General features: G+C 39.6%; 2 protein-coding genes across 9 annotated transcripts in view; one reads left to right on the forward strand and one right to left on the reverse strand.

The window, feature by feature from the left end:
• Positions 1 to 16,754, reverse strand: part of RPS6KA5 (ribosomal protein S6 kinase A5) — a 72,871-nt gene extending 56,117 nt beyond the window's left edge. The window contains exons 1-2 of one of the 4 annotated variants that reach the window (XM_038138554.1): positions 16,177 to 16,754; positions 5,415 to 5,486 (exon numbers count right to left, since the gene is read on the reverse strand). In XM_038138554.1, the coding sequence (XP_037994482.1) occupies positions 5,415 to 5,486; positions 16,177 to 16,240 (136 nt within the window). In that variant the 5' untranslated portion in view covers positions 16,241 to 16,754. Of the gene's footprint in view, positions 1 to 5,414; positions 5,487 to 14,957; positions 15,236 to 15,865; positions 15,923 to 16,073; positions 16,093 to 16,176 lie in introns of those variants that run through there. The other 3 variants (XM_038138559.1, XM_038138555.1, XM_038138556.1) reach the window with 3 other exon arrangements.
• A 99-nt stretch (positions 16,755 to 16,853) lies between these two features.
• Positions 16,854 to 22,614, forward strand: part of DGLUCY (D-glutamate cyclase) — a 47,584-nt gene continuing 41,823 nt past the window's right edge. For 2 of the 5 annotated variants that reach the window (XM_038138155.1, XM_038138156.1), the window contains exon 1: positions 16,854 to 16,970. The gene's annotated coding sequence lies outside the window, so the exon portion shown is untranslated. The other 3 variants (XM_038138157.1, XM_038138158.1, XM_038138159.1) reach the window with 2 other exon arrangements.

The following is a 22,614-nucleotide window of genomic DNA, read 5'->3' on the forward strand; positions in this document are numbered from 1 at the left end:
AGTAGCACTATTTTAATCAAATGACTCATAATATATCCAACACCAGAATCTCTGATAGCACCACAAGAAATCTACGTAAAAGACAACACTGCAAAAGCTACTTATTTCAGTGGCAGCAAGGAGAGAGAGAACATAAGCTAATTGCAATACTCTCACCTGAAAATTGTACTACAGTAAAGCTTTTGTAATTTCCCAAAGAGCAACATTTTAATGTTGATTCTCATAAAAATCTCATGCACATCTCATCTACTGCCCAGGCAGAAGTAGATATTTATTCAGCCAGCAATATATGCCCCACAATGAAACACACATAATCACCACATATCCACTCCCCAAATTCACTGAAAATACATTAAGTGATAGAAAAAATACATACACAGACACAAACTTTGTTTGACCTGACAGATTAAGTGAAATAAAATAAAAAAATTAAAGAATAGTTATCAGCCTTTATGATGACTAAGAGATTTCCCTAGCAATTCATACCAAATTTGCACTCAATTAGTGAGACGGAAAAATATAATTGGGTGTTAAAATTTCTAGCATTCTAAGTATTTCCAATTTATTGTCTATGACCAAACTGTTAAAAATAAGGCATTCGCCATCATCTTTCCTTAGATATCAGATAGGCAAGAATCATTAATGGAATTTTTTTCAATATGATTATTTACTCCGAGAATAAATTCCCTCTCCCATTAAACAAGAGTGATGATTAATATGTACTTTATGTCAGCATTTTACTTTTGTTTCTTTTTTACTTTTTTTTAAGGTAAATTTATTACAGTGAATAGTTATGGTAGACAATACATACCTAATTTTTTTTTTTTGGTTCATTTTTAAAGGATGTCAGATTTTAGAAGGCAGGTCTCAAATGCAAGACAATCTACCACTGGATAGGGATACCATTAGTTTTTAATTATTTAAAAAATTAAGGTAAATAATTTTCTTCAAAAAAATTTTTAAAGGTACTGCATATCATTGAAGTTTGATGAAGTCAGGACAACCAAGAGCTGCCTGGGATAATCATCTTACCTTCTCCTTTCCTTCTTAAATGTAAAGCTGGTTTTGCTATTCTCTCTGGCATTAGTTCCAATAAGAATCTTTGCTATTGATCTCCAATTTAATGTACAGATGTTTTCAGAATTCTACAGTGTGTGAAAAGGAAAAATTTGTCCAGGTTCTTAGATTGAACACAGCCCCCTCTTTTCAGTCTGTTCTTCATGCAGAAAACCAATTTTCCATTTCCAAGCCCTGTCTCCAATTAGCCATCCCACCTACCATTCAGTATACATTCTAGCTGTCCGCAGCAGAAACCGAAGTAAAATATTTAATTGGAGTTTGGAATTATTTTTAGACACTCACTAATTCTGTCTCGCTCTCCTGAGCACAGTATCCCCATTTCTTTCTTTTTCCTCTTTTTATGAGAGAATGTTTTATATTTTCTTCAATATGCTTTGAAAGAACTAACTTCATTTTATAGTCTTAACTTTATCAAAATACTTTCTGACCTCTTAGATGAAACTTCATTATATGTTCTTGTATAACAAGATTTTGGAGATGGTTATTTAAAGCTGACATTCATCCTACTAATTTTGTTCCCTTCATACAAATAAATTCTTCAGATACTAAGGATCTTCCACATATAAGGTGAATATCCTTCCCACATAAGCTTAAATCCAGAAGAGCACATATAAAATATTCTCTCATATATGGTAATCAGATTCTTGTTTCTCATTATTGTTAGTCTTCATTAGTGGACTTTGTTTCAAAAGGCAGAATGAATTATAAGTGCACATGCTCAAGAACCAATTGTATTGTTTCTTTTAACCACAGTTGAAAGAGTGAACGAAAGTGGCATTTATTAAAGTTCAGAATAAAAAAAGGAATAATCAATTGGTAGGAAAATGTATAAACCAGAATGCACTCTACAATGTTTTTTCTTATTTTAAAAACACAGTTTCAAAGAATGAAGCAAATAAGCCAAGTGGGTGTGCATAAATCAACACAGCCACCTTCTCCTGTTGTTCCTTTCCTGGCTTTGGGAAGCAATTAAATTACTTAGCTGAAAAGTAACATTCTTCTATAGAATAGACTCTAGTTTTCTTTGTCACAGAGAGAAAATCTTAAACTAAATAGGAGGGACAAGCTGGATACACGAACATGGACAAGAAATATGAAAATTCCATATTAGCAAGGCTGTAACAGTAACAGAAAGAGAAAAGGATTTATCCAATTTCAATATACTACTCAGTATATTGACTAGAACACGGGCCAGTCAGAAGTCAAGCCAGTAACAGTTAGTTCCCAAAGCAGCAAATACACTATTAATAGCTTCATTAACAGTGGCACAGTAACAGTGTCATGTCTTTCATTTTACTGATGTAAAGTGCTACCGATTTCTTCAATGAATAAGTTTATTCTATTACTACTCCCTCAATGCAACATAAAAGGATTCAACTCAGACTTTTGCTTTCTTGTCTTCCCACTGAAACTCAGGTCAAAAGAAGAAAGCATATAGTATAATACAATTTTATACCAAAAAGGAAACTATAACAAGCATGCTTTCAATTAAGTGTATATATATTAGAAGAAAGCAGACAAAAGAATGTAAGAAAGCAATTCAAATAAAGAAAATAGTAAGTATGAAATTATGCTAAGCCACAGCATGAAAAAAGTTATGACAAAAAATGGCTTCCACAGGAGAAAAATCAGCACACAGAGATACTATTTTTAATACTCCTAAATGTTTGTATTTTTTAAACATAAAGCTTAAAAATGAAGATTTAAATAAACCTTCTCTGCTGTTACCTGAAAAGACTCACCACTGAGTCTGTAAGAAACTATCACAATTAGATATCCTTAATCAAGGCATTTAATTTAACATGTTTTAACTATCTTCCATGATTATTCCAGTTGCTTCATGGAGGATATTGTATTTAAAATATTGTAATTAGTTTCAACAGCATCTACAGTCATCACTTAATGTAACTGTGAGGTTTCAAAGCATTCTCCCTTGCATTAGATTGATTAAGTATTGGTTTGAAAACACTGCATGCTGCGTAACTCCACAGTGAAGCATTTTAAAACAGCATCACATTTTTATTGAGCATAGTTATATGACAGTACTATCTAAAACGCCTAAAAGCTCACACCAGGATAAAGCTTTCACTGCCAGAGTAAAGATGGCTTGTCTCTATTTGCTTATAACAATGACCAGAATGTTTCTCAAGTTAGGAAATTAAACTTCATCAGCAAGAACATCTTAGGAAGGTTGCAGAATCTTTGCTACTGGAGGCTTTTAAAAATGAGCCACCACCAGGGGTGATGCAGGTATAACTGACTGTGTCTTGGGCCAAGCAATTAAGGGACCTCTTTGAGGTCTGACCTCCTCAGAATCCTGTTTTCAGCAACTCCGTGTGGCAGCAAACATTGGCAGCTGACAGATGGTCACTTACCGAAAGCAGAGAGGACTAGCTCCATTCTGGTCAGGTCATGGGCATTTAATGCCATCCAGTAATTAGCAAGCAGCAACCTCTGACACATCTAGCACATGAGTCTCAGCTATCATAGGCTTGAGACTGAACAAAGCTTCTTGACTGCCCTGATGGTCCAGATTTCTGAAGCAAAAACCTCAGGCTATGAGCAAAACTGCATACCAAAAAAGTAGAAAAAAACCAAAAAACCAAACACCACAACAAACACCAACTACTCCTCCTACAAATGCCATTCCAGGATATCCAAGGAATCCTTGGATTCCTAAAGCTTGAGGAATCTTTTATATTAGACAAAGATTAGATTATCTTTGACAAAAGACATTTCTGGAGTAGCAAGACTACTAAAGCAGGATGAAGTCAGACAGGCATGCTTACTCAACTTCTTTTTTTACTTCACACACACACAGAGTCAACCCCATTGTCAACCCACTAAAGCAGCCTTTTCTGAAAGTGGTCCCTCAAAAATTATCCTGTTAACTTGAGTGAATAGAATAGCTTTGCACTGCAAGCCTAACAATTACCTACTATGGTTAAGAGTATTCCAGGCCAAGAAAAATTTGGCCAATCTGTTCATGAAGAAAAGAAGGCATGGGAGGCAGCAATGAATGACTGGCAACAGTTTAACAGTAAGACAGGCTATTTCAGAGGCACTGCCTAAAGACAAGAGGAGGTCAGGCTACTACTAGTCTGAACTTGAAGCCTGACCCTTATGAAACCATAACTTTACTTTGTACCCCAAATGCAATAGTTGTAACTCTAGCGTGATCTCACGCCAATGGCAAACTTAACAAAATTCAAAAAGTTTACAAATCCAGCCCATGTTTCCATCAACAGGAGAGAAAAACATCCTCATAATTGTTTATCATTTCATTTTTGTCAACCCCTCTCAGATCCACACTGACCATTTCAGAAAATCATGATTGCTTCTACCTAGGAATATGCAACATTTATCTAAGAATATTAATGCTTCCTTGTATCTACCTCTAACTATTTATATTTAACAGCAAAGTTTCAATTTTTTAGCCTGTTAAATTTAAACTTGACTTCAGAAATAGAAAAACATCCTCTCAGGTGATTTGCCAGCCTAATTTCCAAAAGAATCTATATTAATTACAGCCTCATGCCAGCTATTAATGGCTGATAACGCCCAAAAATTTAATCATTTAACCAGCATAAAACTCCTGCAGACCTTGATGATAGTCCACATTCATGATTATCCCAATCTATTGGGATACAATGCATCTTACTGACTAAGAAATAAAAAAGCATAAACACCCTAAAAAGAATAAAAGCCATTAGTTTTGTCTGTATATGGGGCAGTGTGTCCCTTTAGCAAAGAAGAAACAAAGTTGTTTTGTTCATTACCATCAGTAATGCTGCAACTTGCTAAAAATCTCCAACATTATGCTGAAACCCACAATACAACAATGAATACTATCCATCTTAAAAAATACTAGGATCTGACTAGGACAGAGTTATGGAGCCAATAGCTACCCTAAAACAGATTAGTTAAAAAATGGAGCATTTTATTTAATAATGTATAAAAATTACTGATTTCTTTCCCCCCAAACACACTCTGAAAACGTAACATAATTTTCAAGACCACGTCTTAATGCAGATAAGGTTTTTCACAAACTGTATTAAATTATCACAAATTTTCAGCCATGTTTTCTTTTTTCCAAAAAAAGTGCATCTTCAAAAGTACTGCGTTACAACATGTGACCTCCAATTTTGCATATCTGTTAAAAAAAAAGAAAATTGAAAAAAAATATGCTATGCAATACAAAAGTGCTATCTTCCTAAAGAATGCTGCAATTACCAAAAACTCAGCTAGAAAACAAAATCATACAAGTAATGCTCGTATAAATAAACCATAAGAGTAATGCTTCCAACATTTAACTTAAAAATAGTGCATCTTACCCCCTGTTCCAAGAACTTTCAGGAGCTCAAAGTTTTCAATGCCAACTTTCTCTGCATGGCCTGTCAAATTTGCTGAAGGGAAAAAAAAAATTACATCAGATATGTAGTACACCAAAACACCACTCTGACATCTTACTACAGCCCCAGTAAAATCAAGTTAGCAGTTGAAGGAAATAAGCAGTGCTAAGAAGACATCCCAATTTCATACTGTATTTAACTTGAAAAGCAAGGGAAAGCAGTTTTCTTGCTGCCATCAGTGTACTCAAAGGTGTAAAATCACAGAACAGTAATTGAAGCCCATCTAGTCTGTATACACCATCTTCCAGTGTGCATCACTGGGCACCTCTGAAAAGAGTCCAATTCCACCTTGCCTGTAATCTCCAATCACATTGTTACAGACAGCAATCAGGCCATCTCTTAGCCCAAGCACCCTGAATACTCTCTTTTTTTTTTGGATTATATAGTGTGTGGGATGACAAACAGAGCTCCAACAAGTGTTCACGCATTTAACACAGGACTGTTAAAGACTCTCCAGGAGTATCAAGAAGAAATTACCTTAAAGTCTACATAACTCACAGGTATAGAAAAATCTAAGCTGCTACAAAGTTGTGTCATTTGTTGCACAGTCTGGATGCAGGGGGTTCTATGTTTATACAAATCTATACCACTTTGGTTATTTATTTTGTCTAACATACATTTTTCCAAGCAAGGATGTAACGACCTCTGTTAGAAAAAAGGGAATGTGCAGGGTTGGTTTATTGCCTTTTTTTTTTTCCATTTCCTAAGCTGCTATAAGAAAGCCTTAAGCAGCTGCCATTTTTTCAATCTTTGATTCTTGCCATACTATTATGCATCCATTTGCATCAACACGACTACAAACCATTCAGCAAAAGCTCTCACTGAAATGATCCAGGCTAAAAAGCAGCAAGACAAAAAAGTGCTAAGCTTGTTAATTCACATACAAGTTCAGTTCCCTGATTCACTTGACTGAGCAGCTTCATAAGCACAATTAAGGATGCAACATCAAGTAGCAAGTGAGTCAATATGCACCACGGGAGCTGAACTGAAGCTCACTGTACTGCTCCTGATTGCAAAAGAACAAATATTCCTGCTAGAACTACATCACAGTCACTGCTTTAGACAGCAGTAAGGAAGCCACTCTCATGTGCCAATAAAGAAGTTATAGCAAGTGAGGCAAACCTAGACTGAGTTAGTGTCTATTCAATTACAGTATGTTCTGTCACAGAAAATAAACTGTCTCCAAGCAATTTAATATTACATATTACTCTTCTTAACAAGAACTGAAAATGGTACTCAACACACACAGTTTTAAACATCGTCTTTCCTGCCAGGGACATCAGAAGTCACAGGCCCTTCTAAAGAGACCATGACTGGAGTATCCATTTATTAATGAAGGAGTGGACATCACTGAAGACATTCAGGACATAGAACTTCTCTGGACACCAGGTTAAGTAAGTGCTGAACTTGGGGTGGGAAGAAAGTTTTCACTTCAAAATTCACCGATTTGGATCTTCCACAATGGACTACTCCAGAAAGGTTTTACCATCTCACATCCTTTAAGAGCATCAGCAGAAGGCTTTTCAATTAAACACCCTTCTACAAAGTAAAACAGTCACTTAATCCTACCATGTTCTTGGAACTGAATAGGAAGAGTGGAACCCAGATAAATGCTGCATCTCCAGTAACATGCTGAAGATTTGCAGTGCTGGCTGTGATCCTAAAAAGAAATTAGGTCTTAAAACTCAATCTATTAATCTAAGCTGTACCATAAACTCACATTCAATAACATTAGTAAAACCTCTTCCACTTTCATGAAGCTACACAATAAAAAGCTGAGTGCTATCTAGTTTGAATTATTATGTACTTGTTTCAATGTGAGCTGTAATTTTGCACTTCCCCCTTAATTCCATTTTTACTTCCAGTCAGGATGCTTAATGGCCTTATCCTAAAAAAAATCTCAACGATTACTGTAATATCATTTTCATAATAAAAGGAGAAAATTACACCACAAACAAGCATATCATAACTGCAAAATAAGACCCACCTCATTCTTTTTACATTATACTGAGGAAAAAAGCCGTCCCACAAGCCAGCTAAAAGATGCTGCAGAACACACACAAGTATGACAGGACACTTGAGACAAACTCTCTCACAATTACTCTCCATAAAGCAAGAAGTAAAATTATCCTTCATTTAAAAATAGGAATAACAAATCTTCAAAGCTATAAGAAAATATGAACAATTCCCAGAAAGTGCTCCTCCCAATGTTGCCACATGGCAATGGTTTTGCTCCAAGAGGCTCAGTTGCAGTGCTCAGTACATCTCTGTAGTCATACTGCAAGAAAAGCAAGCTGAAGAGCCTGTTTCTGCCATTTTCTAGTAACACCCCAAGAGCAGTCCTTTGTCTTCATCTGCTGAAAGCAGGTGCAGCACTTTGACACTCTAGCAGAGATGAAGTGCAGTTTCTCCAGGATAGAAGTTGTCATTCCAACATTACCTTCAACCTGCTTTCAGAAGCATAAACCTCAAAAGATAATTATTCTATTCACCACTCACTCCCAGGAACCTGAACAACCATTTCTTGAGGACCTTTCATCACAGATGCTCTCTGCAGTTACAAAACTGTTTCAAAACAAAGGATTTTAAAGGATTGCAATGAGACCACTACTACTACTACAACTGACAGAACAGTGAAAGGCTTCTCACACCTCACTGACATCACTGTGCTGGAAATGGTATCAGAACCCAACAACTGCCACTGCAAAATGCACAGCCTATCTGTAAAGACTGCAATGGGATGTACATTGGTGAACAGAAAGCAGTTTCAGAAACAGAAAATTTACTTCTCCATGCACTTTTTCCTTCAAGTGTCTGGACACATCATCTGAAGTGCACCAAGGAATGGGACAAAGTTTGGATAGGAAGAGAAGCACTGCCCAAGTCAACAAGATGAGAGTTTCTCCACAAATATTATGAAGCTACACGTGACACTAAAAAAAGGATGGTTGTACACAATGGGAAGAAAAAAAAGCTAACAAATCCCCTAGGAGATTAGCTCACTGCATACTGGCACAATTAGAAGAATCCTGCATTTACTAATATTCTATTGCAGTCCACACCAATCAGCATTGAACCAACATGGTTGAAGTGAGTATGCAGCTGAGGGCAACAGCAAGAGATAACACATCAACTCAGAAAAAAACCAGCAAATGGAAATCATAGGACAGGACATCATAGCATCCAAAATAATAAAGAGGAAACAGAGATACTAGTCACCATCATCACCTCTGAAGGCAGGAAGAAAGGAAATATCCAGAAAGACTACTACTGCAAAGACAAGCCTCCCTCTACATGCAGGGACACCAACACACAAAGACCAGTGCTGTCATTTTCAGTCCCTTGGAAACAGGGCAGCCTCTCAATCCAGACTACCAGTTCTCCTTGATGGAGGATCTCCAGATGATGTAAGAGACATGACTGTCATCTGCACTACACCTGAACTTTGAGAAGGCTAAGACTGAGCTAAGAATGTGCAAGCTGGTACTGTGCAATGATTCTATAAGCTTTTAATTGCACTTCTAAGATCTTGAGAAATAAAATTTCAACAGTGTTTGCTTTCAAGTTAAAATGTGCTCCATCCTCTGCTTCTAGATCCTACTGCATACAGGTCTTGAAGCAGACAAACAAAGCTAGAGTTTCCTCTACTAGATTGAGCTCTGCCTGAAAGTTGAAACTTGTTTCTGCAACACAAGACCCATTCTTCAGTTTCATTGAGCAGAACAATGAACCTCAGGCAATTTTAAGAACAGAGAAAACGAGAAGGAAAATTAAACAGAAGACATGCTGCAATACTCCAAATATTAGGTTGCAATGTCTAGTATCAGTATCAACTTGTTCTTAAACTGTTACTTCAGAGAATGGCCCATCCCCACTCACCTAACAGATTTACTGAAGTCACAGCATCAAAGAACAGATGTTGTTTTATAACTTGTATGTTTATGCCTTACTCAGAGTGGAGAGAGGGTGCACACTCCTTTTGGGGGGGAAAAAAACCCGACACCATTCAACAGAAACTGTGCAACTATTATTTATTAGACACTGAAGAAAATGCATATGTTAAACTGTTCATCTGCTATATAGATTTATACTTTGTTACTGGTTACAGCAACTAGAACTATTTCTCAAGGAAATAAAAGTATCCTGAAGTCCTTGTAATCTGAGAGACCATTGCCATGGAGTAAGTGTCAGGTCATTGAACAAGAGCACCACTTAATAACTTTACAAGCTTACAGTGGAATTTAAAAACAATAACATCTTAAAAATATTTTTTATGAAAAAAAAAAAAAAAGAATGTAGAGCAAAAGTAAAACACACACAGAGTTCTGAACTCATGTGAAAGAAAAGAATACACAGTTTATATTGCTCTGAACTCCAGGGTATCAGCTGAGGTACCTGGACTGGTAACTGCTCATTCTCTAGAATAATAGATGCTTAACGGTAAGACCACTTGAGCTGAGAAAAAAATTGGAAACCTGAAAAAAATTTGGAAAAATTTCAAGCTCTCACAAACCTGCTGATCCCATTCTAGAAGGCTTGGAAGCCAAATTTTACACAGCCAAAGATGACAAAGACCTCTGAAGTACTAGCTAATATAGTAGGTGTACTTGTATCTATGTACACACATGTACAACAGAATACATGTATACTGCATGGAATACAGTATGCAGAAATTCAGAAGCAAAAAATGCTATGGAAAACGCAACAGGAAACTGTCATTACCATCATGAAAATAGAAGACTATCCCACCAAAGATATTACTTGCATATAGAAAGCTGAAATAAATATAAAAGTCCAGACATCTGAGATTAAGAATACAAACTCAGTAGTCTGAACTGGAAACTGCTCCATGTTAAGATCTATGATTTGCATTCAGCAGCAGCCCTTTATCTCTTACAGAGGCGACTTCATGAGGTTTATCATTACTGTGAGCTGAATCACTATGAGGTCACCAAGACTGAACCCTGAGGCACCTCCATGGTCAGCTAGAAACTTAATGTGTAGCAACACTCTACATCACATAATTGCCAAAAAAAAAAACAAACAAGCAAAATGTAATTAGACAAGATGCTAATGAATAAAACTGCTACAATCTAAGCTGAAGAGAGTTGAAACAATCAGATATCTAAAGATTGCGCATATCTTCTCAAACCAAAAATTATATCTAAGTACAAGACATGAATCAACTTCAGTTTTCTCTATCATTAGTAATGAATGAAGTAATTTATAAAAATTCAGTCACAAGCACCTTGGACACAGGATCAAAAGTAACAATACAAATTAATTTATCAACAAAAAAAGCGCAACATGTTGATGGAAGGTATTTACATATTAGGTTATGCAGACATTAACAAGAAAATTTAAGAATTAACCTCTCCCAGGTAAACCCTTTATATCTATCTAAGACAGCATAAAATATTCACAGGTGTCCAGAAAAAGGTGTCCAGGTGTCCAGTCGCAACAGACCCGAAAACAAAACACAAACTCAAATAAACTGACTGCATGTGGCATGAGTCTTTCACAAACCAGTCTGCCTATCTACAGACTGAGTCAGAAGCAAAGAAATCTCAGTAGAACTTGCACCTCATTGTCAGGATTCTGTAGGGATACAACAGAAATATTTATGTGAAAAATATATTGGGGAAACATCCTCAGATACCCAGGCCAGGCCTTGTCATGTTTAAGCCATTTCAGCAAGTGTTCTTTGAACTGCCTTCGGAATAAAATTCTAAGATGTATTAACATGGCATGTAAGATTCCTAATTTTTTTGTGGAATCAAGCACGAGCTTTTCAACTATCACATTTAGAATACATTGGATCAGAGCTAATAAACAGGCTGACAATGAAGACTGCATCTATTAGTCCTCATTTATATTACACATTGTACAGAACATCACTGAAACAATGACAGCAAAATGATCAGTTCTACCAGACCCTTGTACAGATCATTTCAGCCAGGTTTGTTGGATTCCAAAGCCTGGAGGGAGAAAAGCAAACAAACAAAAAAATCCCGTTCAACAAAAACAAACAAAAAGCCACAAACACAACCCAGGAAAGATCAACAGCTGTCCTTCTTCCTAATCAAGGCTACCAGAAGATAAATAACAATAAATTCCTAGACTGCAAAGAATTTTTAGAAAATATTGATTGTGTAAAGAGTAAAATCCAGAGATTTAAGCGGTAGTAAAGACAATTAATAAACTTAAAATCTTTGTAGTTTCCACAATCCAAGAAAATGTATTTTAGTGCTCAAAAGAGAAAAGTAGAAGCAAAAGCAATCCATGCTTTGAAATAGCCAACTATTACTCCCTCATGATCCCTAAACAATATACAAAATTATTGTTACTATTAACATATTATATTATTTTATTATATATAATGTATTGTTTAGTATGTCATATTATAACATATTATATCTCTATACTGTGAAGGAAGCCAAACAAAAAAACCCTGTCTTACAGAAAATTTGATTTTAAAAGTATCTTTTAAGTCTCAAAGTTTCCTTTTAAAAATAGAAAAAATAAAGTACTCTACAGGTGCCAGATGTACCTCCACAGTGAAGGCTGAATTCACTAGTCCATGCATGATCCATCATGTTTTTCAGTCATAGGAGTTTTCACAATTCCCTAGAATGTAACATGAACCTTCTAGTTTACAAATAAATCCATTCTAATTGAAGATCCCATTCTGGAAGGTATAACTAAGAATTTGCTATATTAAACCCTATAGATAATCTACATATTTATTTTCTGAAGCCTTGTATAGTTTCATTCTGAATTATAAGTTTGACTCAAAGGGAAGTTCCAAATTCTTGGGCCTTTGGAGTTCTGCAGGGTGTTGCTACATTAACTTCTGGGCTATACACGCCTTTTCTCACTCATGTCTGGCAAACTGCAAACTAAAGCAAGTTCTTTAGCCCAAAGATTGTGATAACATTAAAACAAATCCAGTACCCTCTTCAAAAGAGACTTGCTGAAAGGAAAAGAATAACACTTTGCTTTTGTAAAGCAAAACAAACAGTGCATTTAGACCCCATTGCCTATGCATTCACGGAAGTCTCAAGCTCCCTTCAAGATCCCAGTTTTGGTAATCTCTGCCTCTCCCTGGGCAAAGCAGGGAGTTCACAAGCATGCCACAAGATGGGCAACCTCCTACCAGTTACTCACACACACTTAAGGTATAGGACCCTTCGATCCTTTTTTCCAGAAAAAAGAGGAGGTGGGGAGGAAATGTCACTCTTAACTGTTCTGTTTCCTTATTTTCTGACATCACAAGCCCTGTCTTCTCTTCCCATATCCTTTTCTATCATATAAAATGTTTCCTCTGATAGGCTTTGTTTGCCATTGTTCAGTTCTGAAGCATTACCAAGCAACAGAAAGGTTAAGATGCAACAATTTTCTTTTTTCAATGTAAACAATACGTATTTTCTAAGGTCTGCAAAATGATTAAAATTTGCACTAACTCTGAAAGTTAGCCTTCAAAAAATAAAACCTTTCCCTTTACAAGATTCTAGAAATAAATGCTAAAGAAAACGTCATTTTCTTACTATTTTCACTGGAGACGTTCAGTGAGAATCAGAGACAGTCACCACTTCCTACTATTTCAACTTTGGCATATTTTTGCTTCTACTTCCTGAAAAGAGATTCCACTTTCCCCAAAGACTCATTTTCCTTCCCAAAGTGAGGCAAGAAAGACAGTAACTATTCTGAAGTGGCTGAATTGTGAGCCTTCTATTAAGACCAAAATGGTTTGGTGTTAGGAAAAGAAAAAAACTTAACAAATACAATTAGAAGAATATCATTATTAAATGACATGTGTCCTAAAAGTCACTGCTCTGTCTTACCTGCAAAACATCATATATACACACACAGAGCAGTGCCCAGTATTTGTAACAACACATCACATGCTATACACAGAGGCACTCAAGTGTTCCTTCCCTGTCACAGACCCAATCTACATGCCTATCAAGTGATGTTTTTCCAGCAATTACTTCTTGGTCATACAACAGAGGAATTTCAGGGCTCTAAGTCTATGAGATAAGAAGCTAAAATTAAACCTCACCCTACATATCAAAGCCAGCATTGTAATTTCAAAGTCTAAAAGAAGTCAAGCCGTGGTATGATAGGGTTAACAATCAGCTGGTCTATGTAGAAACAGAACTGCATATGCTCTAACAATGCATTTTCATATGCCTCCATACTTGCTTGGAGCTAAAAACAATCATCTGTTTCATTCTTTAAGATTCTCATTTCATCTTAAATTCACATTCTAAAGTATGTTCACTTACTCACTTGACCATAATAAATGCCTGTCCCTAACTCATTTAATACTTTTAAAGCAATCCCAAGACCAAGTAATTGCAAATGTAAAGTGTAACTGTGGGTTTACCTGCATTCAGTTGATTTGAATTAGTCAGCTTGTTACCATGGGGTTCAAGTACCAGCTTCCAAAATATGAAAAGATACTCCCTTCTCAAAGAAGCCACTATTTCTACTACAATAGTAAATTCTTTCAAAGCACTCTGGAGACTAACCTCTTTTTCATTTGCCAACTGACAGCTACTTTCAATCTGTAATTCTAAATTATTAAATTAGTCACAGAGCTAGCAACATCAAAGAAAAAACATAGAGATGAGGGAAACACTGCAATCTAAACAAATTGCACAACAAAGGATATTCATTATATAGAACATATTTAGGAACGACAAAGATCCGCTATCTCCCAATTCTAGTTCTTGCTCGTCCTCTCACTCTTTTCCCCAAAATGAAGCAAAATTAAATAATCATGCTGCATATGCTTTAAAGATGTGGTGGGTTGACCCTAGTCAGCAGCTAAGCATCCACACAACCAGACCCAGTACGAAAAAACCTTTGAACATCCAAAGTATCCTATACCTTTATATACTTCTGTATCAACAGAAGATGACTGCAACTTTTCTCCTCAAATTATTGTATCTCTGTGCATTGAATAGAGAAGTTCTGAACCAGTATCTCCATGCGTCTCGCATAGCAATGACACTATTGACACCTTCAGGAGTAGGAGTCTCCCAGGAGTACATGACAGAGCAGCTCCCTCCTCCACCCTAGTGCTCCAGAAATAGATAAGTTATTGCTAGAAAGCATTTCTCAGAAAACAGAGTTTTCTAAACACTGAATATGGAGAAGAGAACAAGGAGGGGAGAAGCAACTTATTCCTACTAAATTGAATTTCAGAAGCTTAAAAGACAAACAAGGTTGAGAATTTTTAAAATAAAAGTGAGAATTGGTACTTCATACAGCTGTATATATGATCAGGATTAAAATCAAAGTTGCTTATTATGCTACATTATTTATTCCTCAAACTATCTTTAAATAACGACCCTTCAGGGATACGTGCTCTCAACCTTTCTAAAAGAAATATAGAAAGAAAGAGACATAATTATGTAAATATATTGAATAAATGTGTCCCATTTCCTTTCCCCTTACCTTTTCCTCTTCCACGCTTAAGTTTAGCAACACCTATCCAGACAACTATGTTTTCCAGCAGCTCTTTTGCTTCTTCTTGAAAGAAGGAAACTACAGTCCCCTCGATTTCTGTAGCTATCAAGGGACCGCTTTTTTTTTCCTTCCCTCCTCCTCCTCCCCCTGCCAAGCAGCGGTGACAGGCGTGTTCCTCTGGGGCAGCTCCCCCGACGCCAGGGCCGAGGGACAGCGGGGCCGGAGGCAGAACGCCACCGAGGAGACCCAGCACCACCACCTGCCTTCCACATCGGCCCACTCCAGAATGTCAACTACATTAACCCGGCCAGCAGCCCCCTCCAACTTTTGCAGTGAGCGGCATCATATGCTTACTCTCCCTTCATCATGGAGAAAAAGATGATGACAGAAAAGGAATGAAGGACACGGGTTAACAGCACCTTCACTGTTAATCAATACAGAGAATGTACATTCTGATCATGTTTAACACGCTCTTCTAAACTGACGTTAAAATTTAGTTTTGCCGCAGTGTTCAAGTTGCCTGGAAACTTCTGAGAAGCAGAGAATCCCTACTAAAAAGAAATAAAGCTCTTCCCCAACACAACAACCTGCAACGGAGGATTTCTGTTGTATCTTTAAAGGTCATCCATATTTCACGTGTTGAACTACTTCTCCAGAGGGTCGTCAAGTAACTACCGAGCTACAAGAAGATTCGTAGACTGAAAACCCAGACAACTCTGTGGTTACGTGTTGGCACGTTCCCCTCCCTACAATTCCGGCATTTCACCGAGGTCAGAGAAAAGCTGTCACATAAAACGACTTCATTTAGGACTGGAACAAACCATCCCCCCCCCCCCCCAACATAGCCAGCGAAGTCGATCAAACACAGAACTTACAAAAAAAAAAAAAATGCTTACAAGAGAGCCTGGCTACCCTTTACCTCCTTCAAAAGCGTCAAATACCACCAGGAAGTGGGACAGGGAAGCCAAGCATGGAGCAGAAGTCGAAGTGAACTACTTTTTTTCAGAAATAAGAGAAGGCCCCCCTCCCCGCCCCCATCGTAAGCGCTCCTGCCCTTTATTCCAGCTCATCCTCTTTTTCCCCCCGCCGCTGAGATTTCCCTACCGCTCCCAGCCAACTCTCGGAGCTCCCTGCTCAGCCGTGTTTTCCTCAGCCCGGGCCGCCCGTGCCCCTCCGCCCCCGCGCGACCCCGGGCCCGCCCGCTCACCGTTCCTCAGCTCGTGCTTCACCGTGAGCAGCGGCAGCTCCGCTTCCCCCGAGGGTCCCTCCATGTCCTCACGGGCGGCTCCCCCGCCCCTGCCGCTCCCGGGAGTGTGAGCGGGGCGGTCGGGGGATGTCACCTGGCCGAGATGGGCTCTATTTTCCAGGGGCGCTCCGGGGCAGAGGAGCCATGCAGGCGCGCTGGGGTCTGCCACTCTCCCCTCCGCCTTGTTGGAAGACGGGGTGGGGGGGAGGGGGCGGAGGTGGGGGGAGAAAACCCCAAACCTCCACCACCCAACAACAAACAGTTATTAAAATCTAGGGAGGCACACGCACGACGGCTTCCCTCCGCAGGCGCTCAGAACCAGCCCATGTCCTTGCGCCTCGCCTCCCCTCCCCCGGGCTCCGGCCGCCCTCCCCGCCCGACAGCGGGGAGCGGAGCGGAGCGGAGCGCGGCCGGGATAGGCTGATCGGCACGGGGGGAGGAGGCGGCAGCGCCGCGGGGAGCGGCTCCTGCTCAGGCACTCGCGCCCCCTCCCTCCCCGAGCCGCGCGCTCATTGGCCGCGCGCGCCCGCGAGCCCCGGCGGCCGTCGGGCAGAGAACGTTCCCCGCGCGCCGCCCCCGCCCTTCCGCCGAGCGCCGCGCGCCCCCATTGGCTCGGCGGCTGCGCCAAGCGCCGGCCCCGCCCCCCGTCTTCCCCCCGGCCCCTCTACTCCCCGGTCTTGTTTGTAAACATTCCCGCCCGCCTCTCCCGCTGACCCCCGACCCCCGCGGGAGGGCGGGCGCTGGGCTGCCGAGAGGTAAGGGAAGGCGCTGATTGACCACTGGAGCTGGCAGTCACATGAGGGAGGGGCCATGGCGCCTTTCCTCGCGTTACGGGCTGGTTCCATCGTGCTCGATGGGGGGAGCGGCCGTGGGCTGACCCACTCGCAGTGGCGGCCGGGGGGGAGCTGGGCTCCAGCCTGGCGCGGGGGATGCGGTAGCGGGATGGGAAGCGGGGTATCCCCGCGGGGGGATGCGGCTGGGCAGGGGGCAGCGGGACACAGCCTGGAACGGGAGGATTCCCGCAGGGCCCCGGCCCGCTGAGTCCCTGCTTCCCCGCACGGGAGGCGCGGGCGGTGCGTGGGCTGGAGAGCTGCGGCACACACACCGATATGCCCGCCTGCAGCTCGGGTAACCGCGCTCAGAGGCCCCACGACACGGGGGCGCGGGTGGCGCGGCCCCCGGTGCACGCAGGGACCTCGGGTCGCGCCTGGTGCCGCCTTCCCCTCGGCCGGGGCCGTGCAGGGGGCGGCGAGCGTAGCGGCCTCTTGGGAGGTCGAAGAGGCCGCATGTACTGAAGTTAAACCCGCCTTGGTGGTCGCTGGAAAGGCGCACGGCCTGCAGGGTTATCGCAGCTCAGGAGGTGCCTGGCGAGGGCTGGCTTGTTGTAAGGTGGGAGTGGGCGAGGTTGCTGGGTACATCCGTGTGCGTTCATCTCCCTTCTGCTGCGCGGGAGACACTGTCCTCGCAGAGGGCTCTGATAGCTCTGATAGCGTTGTTGGGGGAGATACGGTTCAAAACATATCGGATCTGTTCATCTCAGTTAAGCCGCTCAGTCTGTTACGTTTTGGAGGCAATCTGGTAATTCTAAAGTTGTCCTCATTTCCTTGCAACGGATAACGCAAATGACTTTTCTCTCAGTTTCTTATTTACAGTAATTTCTGACTTGTTGCTCTTGAATGCCACTGCTTCTATCCTTACACACAAGTTGCTAATTCACAATGCCATGTCTCAGCAGCAATGTTTGCATAGAGTCTAATTAAGTTATATCAAAGATCAATGAAATAAAAGTCTTATGTTAATCCATTATTCACATTCCAGTATTAAATATTTGTGTGTTTGCATACATATATGTAAAAAATGCATGCACATGTATATGTTTCTACAGTTTCCTGTGTGGAGATTGAGTTTGGCTATTTAAGTCGGTGAGAGTTTCTGCTTCGTAATTGTTTGTATAGCAGACCTCAGGTTTAGGGGTGCCTTTGCAGTTGTTACCCCAGAAATTAATAATTGCTATGGGTTATGAAATAACCCTAAATACTAAAACCCTAAATTCTAAAATACTATGAAACTAGCTGAGGGTTTCATAGTATTTTTGGTAAAACTTTTGAAGGTGTTTCCACCAAGCACTGCAGCTGTTCTGCTGGGTATGTCCCTGTGGCGTATGGTACACACATAACTCCTCCAAAAATGTCCATCCAGTTACTGCCTTTCCACCAGTATTATATCAAGACTATAAAAATAGAAACTCTAAACATAGGAGATGTTTTCAAACTGAAAAATACTTGATTCCCTAGCATTTTTTGCTTGTTTTAGAAGCATCACTATTCTATATAGTATAATATTAAACTATAAAAGGGAAAATGGAAATACTAAACTGATTAAATTATTTATTAATTAACTTGTTATTAAATTAATACTTTTTTGTGTGTTTGTCACTAATGGTTCCTGTGTACGTACATCTGGTGGGGACTGTGAGATTTACTTGTTCATTACAAGGTGTAACAACCACTTCTGATTCTTCCATGTCCCAGATACTAGATTTTAAAGAGCCTGGTGCTGTATTTCATCCAGTGGCTCTACTAGCCTACACTTGGACTAACTGTCCCTGGCAGCCTCAGAGGAGAGAAGCTGAAATCTGACTCCATCTACCAGCACTCAATGTGAGGGGTGCTGGCATTGAAACCAGTAGTTGTTAATAGTCTTGGTTTCAGATGTTCAAAGCTTGACAGGCTGTATCTGCTTATCTGCTCCAGGCTGAAAATTTGTCCTTTCAAATTTCAGCTAAAACAGCTTTAAAAAATAAGGCAATAACCCTAACATACCAAACCAAGAATCCTGTTCCATGCTGACGATGCATATAATAAAACACAGTGATTGCTGTGTATATTTCAGTTCAAGATGAGACTGGCCTTGCAAAGTACTACTGCATGAACTGAAAGTTCTTTATTATCACTGAGGGATCCCCTGATGTACTTGAAGCATGGTCATTCCATTTAAAAGAAAAAAAAATTAAGATTTTTTACATAACAGTTTTTCCAGTGTTAAAATGTTTTTGCAGTAGGATTCTTGTGTCATGTCCAGAAACAGCAAAGCAGCCCTGCTGAATGCTTGGAAAGAATCCCACCTTTTGACAGACAAAAGAGCTATACTTGCAGTGAAATCCTAAACCTCCTGTCAGTAGTCTATGAGTACAAGACTGTGCTCAAGTTTTCCTTTCAGCTGAACTTTGGGAGCAGTGGAGGGTTAGACTTGGTTGTGTACTTGACATGAGAGTAGATCTACCTTCAGTGGAATGGTCCAGCCATAGTGGGCTGGTGACAGTGCCTCCATCATACAGCAGTATCACATGGCTTTGTGGGTGGCTGTTAAAGGACAGAGTTCTGTCAGCCTTAAGGGTAGATTGGAATTACAGATAAGTGGAAATATTCAGGCTACATCTGTACCAGAAAATAAAACTGATGAGGACTCATTCTGTAGGTGTCAGGGAAGTGACATGACATAGCATGGTGCAGCTAAATTCTTTCCCCTTCAAAACAGTGGCCTTTTTTTGCACTGCTTCCTGGATTTGTTGAGACAGCATACCATTACTGAGCTATGCTAGCCTCCAGCTTGGATGTACAAAGACATTGCCTGGAAGAATACTGGCCAGGGACCCAACCATTCCTGGAAGCACGCCAGCAGTCAGAAGTATGGATAGTCAGGTGCCAGCACTGATTGGGCCTTTGTCCTGTTTAAATCACTGCCCAGACTGTCACAGAGTCAGATGAGGGAGGAAATTTGGCTCAAGCCTGCAGCCAAAGCAGCATGAGAAAGTCTAGGAAGAGTGATGGGCTTAGACCCAGAGAGAGTACAGACTGGTCTGTAAGAGATTTCTTGTTAGTTTGGAGAAGTAAAACCCCCATTGCTGTGTAAACTGTGCTTTTAGAAGAGCAGTTTAACTGACTGAAAGTGTTACTTGCATTTGAATACATTTGTGTGTATGCTGCAACACTGAAAAAAACCTACTGTTTGTAGGATGTGCATACAGTAAATTACCCCTCTGGTATTAAAGAAAAAATATTTGATGTTTAAATTATTAAAAGCTATGGGGCAGTGCAGAGCTACTCATGCTCCATAGTGTAAGTGGTTTTCTGTTTTTTAAGCAGCATTTTCATGTGCACAACCCGACAGGTCAGTCAGCCAGCAGTTCAGTGTTTGGGCTGAGCATGTGCTGCAAGTTTGGGAATATGGAGTAACACCGTTCTAAAGATAGATGTCCCTTCTCTACCCCACAACACAACTGTTCAAAAATATGTGTATTTACTTGCCATTCCTAATTGTGAAAAGAGGGAGGAAAAAAATGCTGTGGGAAATTCCCACATCAAAAGAGATTATTGAACTTCATTAAAGAAAAAGTGTCACAACATTTTTTTTTTTTTGGTTCTAAAAGAGGTGGTGTGCCAAGCTGGTTTGAGGGCTGAGGTGAAATTGAAATGCTCAGTGTACAGACGTCTGAGAGGAAATGAGAGGAAAAAGAAGAACATGAATGCTAGAGCTGCCTATTTCCAGGGTGCCAGGGCCTCACAGTTTTGAGGTACTTGATTTACTTTCTTTCTGAAGGGTTGCTGCTTATGGAAATTGTAGTTTTTCTGGAGCTAAAGTTGAAGGTGTTTGGTGCTTTCTTATGGTCATTGAATTGTTACAGAAATAGGTGTTATTTTCAAAGGACAAATTTTGGAAAGGTAGATGATACAAAATGTTCCCCTTAATCATTCCACGGAGAACATTTGCACAGCAGAAGAAAAAAAGGATCAAATTTTGGAAACCACAAAATTAATTTAGGGAAGGACTCGCTGTGAAAGACAAACATGACATGAAACAGCTTTTGTGAGAAATTTTAGTATAGTATTAGTTCTAGTTTTTAGTTTGCATATCTCCTATGTGATTTTTATCTTTTGTTTAATCTGAACCTGTAATTGAACGCTCTGTGCTTGATAACTGTCAGAAAAGTAGACTGGGTAGGTATATTTGCTGTTAAAAGTATTTTTTATGAAACTGCTCTGGGTAACAGCTTTATCTCTCTAAAACCACTTAATGTTTTTACCATGAAAGGAGAAGTTATGCTAAGCATCCAAGTCTAATAATTCTCTTAACGGAAGTGGTACAACTCTGTCAGGAAGTGGATCATTTCTTGAAAGAGTGCATTTAAGTGTTACTGCTTCTAGGGTCCTGTTTCAGTTAGTATTAATTTCTTCACTGAAAAGTGATTTGCTTATTTTTTCTTCAGTCACTGTACAGTAGCAACTACCATTATTACAGGCGGCACTTTCAAAAGTTTAATTACTAAAAGCCTACCTGGTTATAAAAGAGAGGAAACAAATTATCATGTCTCTCAGTTTCTGATGAGGGAGAGGAAAATGAATGAATGCTGTCCATAGGGGAAAGAAAGCAGCACTAGCCATTGAAACAGGAATAGGGGTTTATTTCACCTTTTGAACTGCTAAAGCTTCTTAAGGTAGGCAGAAATGGAATTCCTGTTTAATAAAAATAATTGACTTTTGAATCCTAATCCTCACTCACAATAGTTTGAATTCTTTTCAGATTTGTTGGAGGGAACACAGAGGACTGTTCTACATAATGTTGTCATTAAACCTCAGTAATACTCACTGAGTAAACTCAAAGTCCTGTGTGTGAATTCTCACTATTTTGAAAATTTACTGTCAACTTTGGAGAAGGTGACTTTAGAAAGGAGAAGTTAATCAAGGTGATCTGAAAGCTAGTGATGATGAAATTAAAACTTTTAACTCATCATGAAGACTGTTAGTACATTCTGATAGTTGCAGAAGTTATGGTTCTGTTTTCCTACTCCAGAGAAGGAAGCATAAACATGAGAAAGAAAAAGTTTAAATGGCAGAACTTAAAGCCGTGCATTGTATTTCTTAAAGAGAGCCTACAGAAAAAGAGTGAAAAGAAGTGCCACGTAAAATGAAGGGGGAAGGACAATTTTTGAAAAGCATAAATGAAAAATAATAAATTAATTTCCACAAGTTTTCTTCTAATGATGTATTTAAAGGTATTGTGTGTGTTAAATTACCACAGAGCAAAAAGAGGTTTAATAAAGTGAACAATTATTACAGAGGTTCCTTTCCCTTTATCTTGAGAAAAGCTGTCTGATTATTGATTTTGAGCCTATCCTTTGAAATTTAAGAAGGTAAGATGGCTCCAGGAATTGAAATAATGGAAAAGAAAATCTGGAAACAAATGGATAAATTAAGATAATATGTTTCAAACTCATTTGGTGTATCTCCTGGATTTTGAAAGGAACTTAGAATTCCTCAGAAGAAATACAAAAACTCCCATCGGTTTCAAGTACTATATTAGTCATCTGATGACCCATAATGATTTCGCTACAAAGAGTGT

Source organism: Motacilla alba, chromosome 5, assembly GCF_015832195.1.
Source record: "Motacilla alba alba isolate MOTALB_02 chromosome 5, Motacilla_alba_V1.0_pri, whole genome shotgun sequence".
NCBI lineage: Eukaryota > Metazoa > Chordata > Aves > Passeriformes > Motacillidae > Motacilla > Motacilla alba.